The sequence below is a fragment of the Callorhinchus milii genome, unplaced genomic scaffold (assembly GCF_018977255.1).
Source record: "Callorhinchus milii isolate IMCB2004 unplaced genomic scaffold, IMCB_Cmil_1.0 Scaffold5, whole genome shotgun sequence".
In the NCBI taxonomy this organism is placed as follows: domain Eukaryota; kingdom Metazoa; phylum Chordata; class Chondrichthyes; order Chimaeriformes; family Callorhinchidae; genus Callorhinchus; species Callorhinchus milii.
Window position 1 is genome coordinate 68,773,862 of NW_024704746.1, and position 10,949 is coordinate 68,784,810.

The 10,949-nt window shown below is 53.7% G+C and overlaps 1 protein-coding gene across 6 annotated transcripts in view; it reads left to right on the forward strand.

Moving 5' to 3' along the window:
• Nucleotides 1-6,693, forward strand: part of LOC103190184 (inosine-5'-monophosphate dehydrogenase 1) — a 28,353-nt gene extending 21,660 nt beyond the window's left edge. For 3 of the 6 annotated variants that reach the window (XM_007910879.2, XM_007910880.2, XM_007910883.2), the window contains 8 exons: nucleotides 9-99; nucleotides 857-952; nucleotides 1,118-1,261; nucleotides 2,946-3,090; nucleotides 3,534-3,677; nucleotides 3,891-3,974; nucleotides 5,277-5,293; nucleotides 6,108-6,693. In XM_007910879.2, coding sequence (XP_007909070.1) covers nucleotides 9-99; nucleotides 857-952; nucleotides 1,118-1,261; nucleotides 2,946-3,090; nucleotides 3,534-3,677; nucleotides 3,891-3,974; nucleotides 5,277-5,293; nucleotides 6,108-6,214 — 828 coding nt within the window. In that variant the 3' untranslated portion in view covers nucleotides 6,215-6,693. Of the gene's footprint in view, nucleotides 1-8; nucleotides 100-856; nucleotides 953-1,117; nucleotides 1,262-2,945; nucleotides 3,091-3,533; nucleotides 3,678-3,890; nucleotides 3,975-5,276; nucleotides 5,294-6,107 lie in introns of those variants that run through there. The other 3 variants (XM_007910881.2, XM_007910882.2, XM_007910884.1) reach the window with 2 other exon arrangements.
• Nucleotides 6,694-10,949: the final 4,256 nt, after the last annotated feature.

The window sequence follows — 10,949 nt, forward strand, 5'->3', positions numbered from 1 at the left end:
GTTTCCAGGATTCATCCCAAGGAAACTCGGTGTTCCAGATCAACATGATCCATTGCATCAAACAGAGATACCCCGAACTGCAAGTGGTGGGCGGCAACGGTGAGTGCTCAGCCCCACGTTTCACCCCGTCTTTCGCTCCAGCCCTCTGCGCTGTGTGGATGGACACCGGCTCTGGTTTATAGTGTCCACACAGCGCAGAGCAGAGCTTAATGTCATCCATGGATGGAACGGAGAGAGGGGGCTCCAAAGGTTTGGGGCACAGTCGCTGACGGAGCGGGAGGGGGGAGGGGAGGTGGGGGCAGACTGTGGACCTCCCAGAGTAGCGAGAGGGGCGTTTAAGAAATGGATTCAGTCAGTAACAGAGTTGTGAATTCAACGGCTCTGAGACACTGTCACGCGTGAGGAATGCTGTGTAAATGTACATTGTTGTTGTTGGTGTTAAATGACTGATTCTTTCTCTTCTGTCTTTCTCCCTCCCTCTCTCGCGCCCTCCCTCCCTCGCGCCCTCCCTCCCTCCTACTCTCGCGTCCTCCCTCCCGCCCTCCCTCGCGCCCTCTCTCGCGCCCTCCCTCCCTCTCTCGCGCCCTCCCTCCCTCTCTCGCGCCCTCCCTCCCTCTCTCGCACCCTCCCTCCCTCTCTCGCACCCTCCCTCCCTCCCTCTCTCGCGCCCTCCCTCCCTCTCTCGCGCCCTCCTTCCCTCTCTCGCGCCCTCCTTCCCTCTCTCGCGCCCTTCCTCTCTCCCTCGCTCGCTCCCCCTCTCGCTCCCTCCCTCCCTCTCTCGTGCCCACCCTCCCTCCCTCATGCCCTCCCTCCCTCATGCCCTCCCTCCCTTTCTCGCTCCCCCTCTCTCTCCCAGTGGTAACAGCAGCCCAGGCCAAGAACCTGATTGACGCTGGAGTGGACGCGCTCCGTGTGGGGATGGGCTGTGGCTCCATCTGCATCACTCAGGAAGGTGGGTGTCAAGCGGTTGGGAGAGCCACGATGGGGAGAGAGAGAGTGAGCAGGGAATGGGGTTAGAGAGCTCCAGTGGGGGAGCGAACCCCAGCACAGTCACCATGGGGAGAGAGCAGGGAGTGGGGGTAGAGTACCCAGTGATGTGTTGGTGTGTTATTTACAGTCATGGCGTGTGGCAGACCGCAGGGCACAGCGGTGTACAAGGTGGCAGAGTATGCCCGGAGGTTCGGGGTCCCGGTGATCGCGGACGGCGGCATCCAGACCGTGGGACACGTGGTGAAGGCGCTGGCGTTGGGAGCCTCAACAGGTGAGCAGAGCCTCCATGTGCTCTTGCACTGCCCCCTGGTGGCCAGTCTGGGCCTCGCACTGCCCCTGGTGGCCAGTCTGGGCCTCACACTGCCCCGTGCTCTCGCACTGCCCCTGGTGGCCAGTCTGGGCCTCACGCTGCCCCGTGCTCTCGCACTGCCCCCTGGTGGCCAGTCTGGGCCTCGCACTGCCCCCTGGTGGCCAGTCTGGGCCTCACGCTGCCCCGTGCTCTCGCACTGCCCCCTGGTGGCCAGTCTGGGCCTCACGCTGCCCCGTGCTCTCGCACTGCCCCCTGGTGGCCAGTCTGGGCCTCACGCTGCCCCTGGATTATTCAAACGCACTCCTCGCCGGTCTCCCCAGCTCCACAATTCAAAGGATCGGCACATTCAGAACTCTGCCGCCCGCAAACTTACCCGGACCAACTCCGTACCCACTCTCTGGCATCTCCCTCCCTCTCCGACCTCCTCCTCCTCACTCCCCAATTCACCACCTGCACCTCCGCTCGACTGGCACCGGCTCCTGCTCATGTGGAGTCCTGTGGCTCAGTGGTTAGAGCACTCGCTTTGCAAGTGAGAGACCTGAGTTCAATCCCAGGCAGAGGGCGAAACCTCGGGCAAGTTTCCTTACTCCACACAGAGCCTAATAATAATCCCTCCAAAACAAAAAACAATAATAAATTGGTCATTTTCAATCTACGACACTTTGTGGGACATTGCTGTGCGCAATTGGCTGCTGAGTTCGCCCACAAATATACAGTCAATTCACTTTACTGTTCTGTGTTCTGTGAAGTGCTTTGGGACGTCCTCCCGACGTGAACAGCGCTATATCAAATGCGAGGATTATTATTATTATTATCCCTCGTACCCTCCACCCCACCATCGATGGCTGCGCTTTCAGCCACTACACCCCGAAACTCTGGAACACTCTCCCTCAATCCCTCCGCCTTGCCCCCTCTCCCACCCCTTTTTCAAGTACCACCTGAAGACCTTCCTCTTCGGCCACCTCCCCCCCACCCCGCGGCTCGGAGTCAGGCTCCGTCACCTTCAAGCGCTCTGAGACTTGTGCAAGTTGTTGTTGTGGTAGTGGTGGCCAATTCCAGGCCACTCACTGCTGATGACAGCACAGCCCGGCCTGGCCTTCCTCATCAGCAGGACCTGGAAGGGCCGACCAGTCACTGGGGGCAGGAAATCCTCCCCCTCAGCTCCTGTTAACCCCACAGCCAAAGCCTTAACTAACAGGGAGGGGGGTCCTAGCTGGACAAGCAGCGGGAAAGCTTGTCAGACAGCGCTCTCTCTCTCACTGGCAAGCTGTGTGGGTTTAGCTGGTTAGACTCCAGCAGTTACCCCAACACACACTCTGGGCCCCCCCACAAGCCTTGGGTTTTGCAAACCTGCGCCTAATACTCCGGAATTGGGTAATCAGGATGTGTCCCTCCAAGGAAAGAGAGAGAGCGCATTCCATTCCAACATTCTATCTCTGGGATGTGTAGGTGGGATGTGGGGAATTCTCAGTTGGGTTTGGAGACTGTTAAGCTCAGTGATGGGTTTCCGTATGTGTAATTTTTTGGCTGAAAAATGGGCGCGGGACGGTTTGATGTGAGTGTGTGTGTGGAGTATGAGGATGATGGGGTACTGACACCTGCCTGTGTCTCTCTCTGTGCCCCTCTGTGCTGTGCCATCGGACAGTCATGATGGGCTCTCTCCTGGCCGCCACTACAGAAGCCCCCGGAGAATATTTCTTCTCAGATGGTGTGAGGCTGAAGAAGTATCGGGGGATGGGCTCACTCGACGCCATGGAGAGGAACACCAGCAGCCAGAAACGCTACTTCAGGTGAGGATGGAGACCCCCTAAACCCCCCCCACCTCCACCCGGTTATTGGCTCAACCTACACACACCCCCATCTGAAGTCCTGTAGCTCAGTGGTTAGAGCACTCGCCTCGCAAGCGAGAGGAACCTGGGTTCGATTCCCGGGCGAAGTTTCCTTACTCCACACACTTTTGTTCACCAGTAGTAAGTAGGAACCTGGTCGTTATTTTATTGGTGGATCACTTTCTGGGGGTAACAAAAAAAATTAGGGTCACTCAACCCATGACTGTTTGTGGGGCCGCTGCTGTGCACAATTGGCTGCCATGTTTCGTCCACAAAAAACAATCAATTCACTTTACAGTGTATCCTGTGAAGTGCCTCCCACCTTGTCCTCCACACATATCTCTGCCCCACCCCCCCCCCCCGCCGCCCCTCATGGCTGAACTCTGGGATCTGTGTTTTTCCAGCGAAGGCGATAAGGTGAAAGTGGCGCAGGGTGTCTCAGGCTCGGTCCAGGACAAGGGATCCATCCACAAGTTTGCTCCTTACCTGATCACAGGCATCCAGCACGGCTGCCAGGACATCGGAGCCAAGAGCCTGTCCATACTACGGTGAGCAACACAGACTGCAACCTCACCCATGTTCTCACCCCCACTCTACACTGTGCGTCCACACTGCCTCAGGGTTAGACACACCGTAAAGCTCCCTCTACACTGTGTGGGGTGTGGGAGTGCTGTGTGGGAGTGATGTGTGTGTGTGTGTGTGTGGTTGCTGTGTGTGTATGTGTGCATTGACCCTGTGTGTCCTGTCTCCCTCTCTCTCAGGTCCATGATGTACTCAGGAGAGCTCAAGTTTGAGAAACGAACCATTTCTGCTCAGGTTGAAGGAGGTGTACATGGTTTGCACTCGTAAGTCTCTGTTCTTCCCCTTCTCCACTCGCCATCCCAGCCCCCACTCACCCACCCACACACACAGTCTTAGGGCAGCTTCTGGCAGAATAGCTCCCTCCTCCCAGCTCAGCCTCCGACACTCACTGCAATGCCAGTGGGGGTGGGAGTTCCTTCAAATTCTCTTTCACACAACAGCTTCCACTCAGCCTCCCCCCAATTCCTGACAGGACCCAGCACTGAAATGCAGATGGCCTCCAGCTATAACCACCTGTTCACCAGGGCTGTTTAACAGTGGTTGTGACCCACACGTTCAGCCAGGCAGGGCAGCCTCGAGCATGTGGTTTGGGTGTTGAAGACAACAACAACTTGTATTTATACAGTGACCTTCACGCAGGGAGAGTCTCTGAGCACTTAACAACCAACAACAACAAATTACATTTATATAGCGCCTTTCACATCGGAAAGATATCCCAAGGCACTAACAGCGGTGTGGTTTGACACCGAGCTGGAAGGGGCGGGGAGAGGGGGAACTGAAGGCACCATTGAAGAGGAAGGTCTTCAAGTGGGATTTGAAGACTGGTAGGGAGGGGTTGAGGCAGGGAATTGCGGAGCTTTGGGGTGCAGTGGCTGAAAGCATGGCCACCAATGTTGGAGCGGAAGGGATGAGGGAGGTGCAGGAGGCCAGAACTGGATGAACGGAGGCGGTGGGTGGAGGAGTGGGGAGTGAGCAGGTCAGAGAGGTAGAGAGGTGCCAGAATGTGAAGAGGCTTCCAGTGGGGGAGGTGGGTATCCTGACTATGTAGAACCCAGAGACCCAGCACAGTGCATGTGGAGTCCAGTAGCTCGGTGGTTAGAGACTGGCCTCGCAAGCGAGAGAACCTGGGTTTGATTCCCGGGCAGAGCGAGTTTCCTTACTCCACACTCCTCTGTTTAGCAGCAGTGAGTAGGAACCCGATTGTTGTTAGTCGATTGGCGGATCGCTTTTCTGGGCGTAATAATCCCTTCAAAAATTTTCTATATAAATAATAATAATTTGGTCACTCAACCCACGACTGTTTGTGGGACGCTGCTGTACACAAATGGCTGCTGTGTTTTGCCCACAAAATATGTAGTCAATTCACTTTACAGTACAGTCTGCAAACCTCTTTGAGACGTCTCGAAGACGTGATAAGGCGCTGTATGAAATGCAAGGATTATTATGTGCTGTCCTCGCCTGCTATCTCTATGCTTTGCTGTAGCCAGTGCTGTGTAGAGTAACTGTAAAACACTGGTTGTTTCACCCACAATCTTCTCTCTCTTTACTTCTGCGTCACCTGTCAGGTACACATTTCTACCATGTAAGTATTGGGATACCCATGAGTGGGTGGGTCACTGTGTGGGGGGAGTGGGTGGGTCACTGTGTGGGGGGAGTGGGCGGGTCACTGTGTGGGGGGAGTGGGCGGGTCACTGGGTGGGGGGGAGTGGGCGGGTCACTGGGTGGGGGGAGTGAGCGGGTCACTGGGTGGGGGAGTGAGCGGGTCACTGGGTGGGGAGGGGGTGAATAATGGTGAACTAGTTAATGCACTCTCTCACAGTGCCAGTCAATGGTCAGTGGATGTCCCTGCCCTGATGTGTAGGGTCTCTGTTGGTTTGGGCTAACGATACTAACACACATCTAAATCCTTTCCACCCAAATTCATTCAGAACCAAAGCTAGAAACCGTGTTAACAAACCCTCCACCGACCTCACTCTCAATGTCTGTTCTCCATCTCAGGAAGTAATGTGTTTTACCAGAGAGCGAGTTTCCCCCCCACGGTGTGATCTCTGGGTTTCGGGAGGGGTGGGGTTGGGGGTTGAGGGTAGAGCATCAGAACCCGATCCCAATGAGAGCGAGAGGTGGGGATGGACTGGGAGTCGGTGGGTGTCGGTCGCTGACTGTGTGGTGGTCTCTGCTTGTGACTGTACTGGACACTGTGCCACTGAGACCATCGCCGGTGGTCTTCTCCCACCACCCCTCACCACACACACACACACACACACGCTGTGGTTGCGCATGGACAGGGTGAGCCAACACAGAGATCGGTCATTGAGCGAGCGAGTGAGTGAGCGAGAGAGAGAGAGAGAACCCCGAGCCATGCCTCACCCCCTCTTTTCCCTTGGTTTTCTTTTCAGTTACGAAAAGCGTCTGTTCTGAAGGTGGAGGAGGGAGCCGAGGGTCTCAGTGTTTGGCTCCCAGCATCCCCACCCCCATGGCAATCACGCACACACGACACGTCTGACCATCCACCCCCCCCAGGGATGGGGGGGAGATGCACACACCCAAAGGGGCAACCCTCTTTCCCACCAACAATCCCCATCCCAATAGCAATCAATCCCACCTCACGTGTCTGACAATCAACCCCACTCCACACACCTGACCACCGAGCTCCCCAACCGGGGGGGGGGGAGACACAAACACACACACAGATAGAGGGCAACTCCCCCTTCCCACACCCACCAGCCACCCCCCACTCACCTTCACCGGCTCCTGACACTTAACCTCAACCTAAACCATTGGAGACTGAGAGGCTGCGGAGAGGAGAGAAACGTGGTAATGAAGCTACAAGCCGGTGTGGTCGGGAGCAGGAGTCCTGAAGCCCAGGCTGGGAACGTGCTGCTCTGTCCCGGCTCGGCTCAGATACTCAGAGATTATTCCGTTAATGATTTTTTTTGCCAGAATTGTTTTTTGTTGCTGTTTGTTGTTTTGGAAAGAGGTTACATTCTGAATAACGTTTGTTCTGCTTTGTATCTTTCGCTCTCCCCCCGTCCCCCCGTCCTGCTGTTCACCAGCGCTCTAGTGACTGAGCCCCTTCTAACAGCCTTTCAACGCTTTGTCTGGAGTTGTACTTCGTGTGGAGTCCTGTAATGTTGCGCTGAAAAGGAACCCACTTGTTTGTCGATTGGTGGATCGCTTTGCAGGAGTAATAATCAGTGGGGGGAGAGGAGCGGGAGGGGGAGCTGTGACACTTAAATTGCATTGAAGCAGTTTTCCTCTGGTTTGGAGCGGCAGAAATCAGAGTCCTGAGACACACAGCCGCCCAGAAATGGACTGGTCTCCACAAACTCCCCTCCGTACCCACTCATCTCCCGCTTTTCCCCCTCCTCTTCCTCTCTTTCCCCCCAATCTCCACCCATCTCCTGGATCACGGGAGGTGAAGCTTTTGTCACTGTCCTCAGGGTGCTGAGGACGGTGTGTGTTAAGCATGTTCTCAGGGTAACAGGGAGAGGAATAGAGGAGAGTGTGTTAAGTATGTTCTCAGGGTAACTCGGGGCAAGGGGACAGGAAGAGGCAGGTGCGTGTTAAACGTGTGGACTGAGTTTCAGGTGCAATGTCTCTGTGTGAGAGGCAGGGCTGCCTTGTGAAAGTTGTAAAGAAAACAGAGCCTCACCTGTGAGGTGTTGGTTTCACACCACATTGTGAAGCCCCAGATTTTATAATTGGGGGCGGTGGGGGGGAGGAGGGGAACGAGAGGCTGCTCAGCGGCTAAGCACACAGATTGGCTCCGCTCAGGAACGATTGTGTAGCTGTGTGGACAGTCACTCACACTCTGTAGTTGGCTGGTATGGAGCGAGGGTAGGTGTGTGCTCTGTGTGTGCTACACACATTCCATTGAGGTGTCAGCCCGGCTCAGTCAGTCACTGTCTGTGCTCAGTCACCCAATAGACACTCTGGGATCCCCAAACCTTGGCTCTTACTTAAGACTGTACCTAATACTCTCCAGAATTAGGTGATACGCACGTGTGCTCCCCTGTCCACTCCCCCTCTCTCTCTCTCCCTCCTCATATACGAACTCCAGACCTTCCTGATCTGACCTCGTTCCTGTCCCCTACCCCCTCAATTACAGCATTTCAGTTTACTCCACGGGTCCAATGGATTTCCTTCACCTCCTCCTCACCTTTGTGTGACTCTCAGAGCTGTTGACTGTTGGGCTCTCGCTGTGGACATTACCTTGTGGCTTCACCCTTTGTGGGGAGAACATTGACGTGTTTGTGACTCTGGAGCAGAACTGGTAAAGCTTGATACTCATACACACGGCGAGAGTAAGCCAGAGGAAGAAAGGCACAACTCCTTGTGATGTATGTATGTCTGTCTGTGTTTGTCTTGCTCTCTGTGTCTCCTCACCTTGTCTCTGCAGAGCATCTCGCCGATCGTGCTGTGTTTACAAGGTGGTTACCTCCACCTTAGCATGAGCCCCACAACATGCTGACAGGTCTAACCCCCTCCCCCCGCACAAACCAGGAACGGTCTGTTCCACCAGGAACCCTCTGGGAGCTGAAGGAAAAGGCAAGGAATTTTTTTTAGAGAACGGAGCTTCTTCCATCTGCTAGGATTGTTCCCGGTGAAGGAGTGAGACTGAAGAGTGGGCGTCACCAAGTGTCAGAATATTCCTGGCTCTCTGCAGTGAACAGTGTCCTGGGAGCCATTTGGATACATGGAGGAAAATGAGCCGTAAGCGTAGAGGCTGATTGTTACCACCAGGTGGCGCTGGGACACGCTCGCCTGTGTTGGTGGAGCCCCCTAGTGCATCTTCAGTGAATGTTCTTTCTGATGAGAATTGGGGTGCGGGTGGGGGAGGGGAGGGGAAGTGGATGGAGAATTGTGTCGACCCCTCAATGCTTTTGGACCAAACTTTACAGCTTGAATTAGCTTCAGTAATGCACAAAGCCTCCCAGAAAGCAACAGCACTGAGCTAACCTGTAGTCAAACTACCCGCACAGGATATCCCTGGGAGGGGATGGGCTGGGGAAGGGGCTGCTTTTGGGGGCTCCCTGATTCCCACCCCCCCCCTACAGCCCAAACCCAGCTCTTTACACTCCCTTTGCCCAACCGCTTAATAGCACCAGTGTGTAGCACCTGAACCTCAACCGTGTACTCCTCTGGCAGTGTTTTCGTAATAAAAAAAGCCAAAAAAATTGAATAGAGTTTACAGCATTTTGTCATGTTCTTCAGTTGAATTGATCCAGCTCGGGTCAATTCCCTGACTGATCAGAGCCTTGGGACGTCCGCCCAACGTGAAAGGGGCTATACAAATGTAATTTTGTTGTTGATGTTGAGTGGGTTGACTCCCTGTCCCCAGTGACTGGTCTGCCTTTCCAGGTCCTGCCCTTCCAGGTTCCACACTCATCTACTGTTAACCCTGCAGCCAAAGCCCTAAGGGTTAGAGTGGTCCCAGCTGGACAAGCAATGGGAAAGCTGGCCAGACAGTGATATCAATGGCAGGCTATATGGTTTTAGCTGGTGAGACTCCAGCAGTTACCCCAACGCACACACGAGGGTCCCCAGGCCTTGGTCCTTGCCAACCTGCGCCTAATACTTTCTGGAATTAGGGAAGCAGGAAGAAAGTGTATGTTCAATTCAAACAATCTATCTCTGGGATTTCCATGTGTAGGTGGAATGCATGGAATTCTCAGCTCGGTTTGGAGACTGTTCAAGCATGATGATGGGTTTCCACCTGTGTCAGACACCCGGCTGACCAAACACTGTCTCCCTTGCTGGCTCGGTTTTGCACAGGTGTCTAAACTGCTGAATCAGTAGTTTTGGGCTGAAGGTAATCCTCAGCTTCTGATTAAGGTATAAATAGATCAGATTAGTCTTCTTAAAGGTGAAACACACATCTAAAGCTATGTGTGGGCCCCACCACTCCACCTGATCAAAGAGCCATTTCCTGGAATGACAAGGAGTGCTAACAGAATGAGGGGTGGCCGTTTGTCTTATCAAGTCTGAGCTGGTGCTTCCTCCCCACTGGACTTCTCTCACTCGGGGAAGTAAGAGGTCAAAAGTATTTGGGCACTGCATCTCAGGAAGGATATATTGGCTCTGGAGGGGGTGCACCTCAGATTCACCAGAATGATACCAGGACTTAAAGGGTTACATTTTGAGGACGGGTGGCAAAAACTTGGTCTGTATCCCCCGGAGTTCAGAAGTTGAGGCTGACCTGTTCGAGCTTTTTAAAATAATAAAGGGATTTGTTAGGGTAGAAACTTCCACTGGTGGGGAATCCAGAACAAGAGGCATCATCTTAATATCGGAGTTAGACCATTGAGGAGTGAAATCAGGGGCAGGTTTTCACCCAAAGGCTAGTGGGTATCTGGAACCCTCTCCCTCCCCCAAAAGGCTGTGGATTATGACCGGATCCATTCACATTTTCAAGACTGAGGTGGAGAGATGTTTGTTAGGTCAGGGGATCAGGGGATACGGGGGGCAAAGGCGGGTAAATGGAGTTGAGGTACAGATCAGCAGAATAGAATAGAATGGCAGAACAAGCTCGAGGGGCTGAATGGCCTCCTCTTGTTTCTATGTATTCTCAATGGGGAGGAAATGGAGGAGAGAGACCACATGTGTAAGGACTGAGTGTTGAGGGGACATAAGAAATGCTGGATGAAAAAAGACCAAGATCCATCTAGTTCGTCTTCTACATATGTCCCAAACTACCTATGTACTCTATCCCATAATGTTATTTCCTAACTATCTATGTACTATATAGTACAGTAGAGGAGGGGGTCTCGATAAAATATTCCTCTGTCTCCCCACACACACACACCCTCTCCAGCGCCAGGTCTGACATATCAACAGATTGCTTATAAATATTTATCTTCACACTCAGTCCATGGCTGTTTGTGGGGACGCTGCTGTGTGCAATTGGCTGTTATGTTTCGTCCATAAAATACACAGTCACTGCACTTTACAGTATATTCTGTGAAGCACTTTGAGACGTCTCAATGTCATGATAAGCCGTTGTATCAAATGCTAAGATTATTATTATTATAAACCCAATCGCCTGAGCTGTGTCTGAGACGAGGCACTAGGACCTGGGGAAGCTGTGCTTACTGACAGGCTCAAGGGTACAGGTGTAAGCTGATGTCATGACAACAGGATGCCAGTCTACAGGCAGGTGAGCAGAGCACAGGTCAGAACCACAGGTGAGATACACAGGTGAGAGCAGAGCACAGGTCAGAACCACAGGTGAGAGCAGA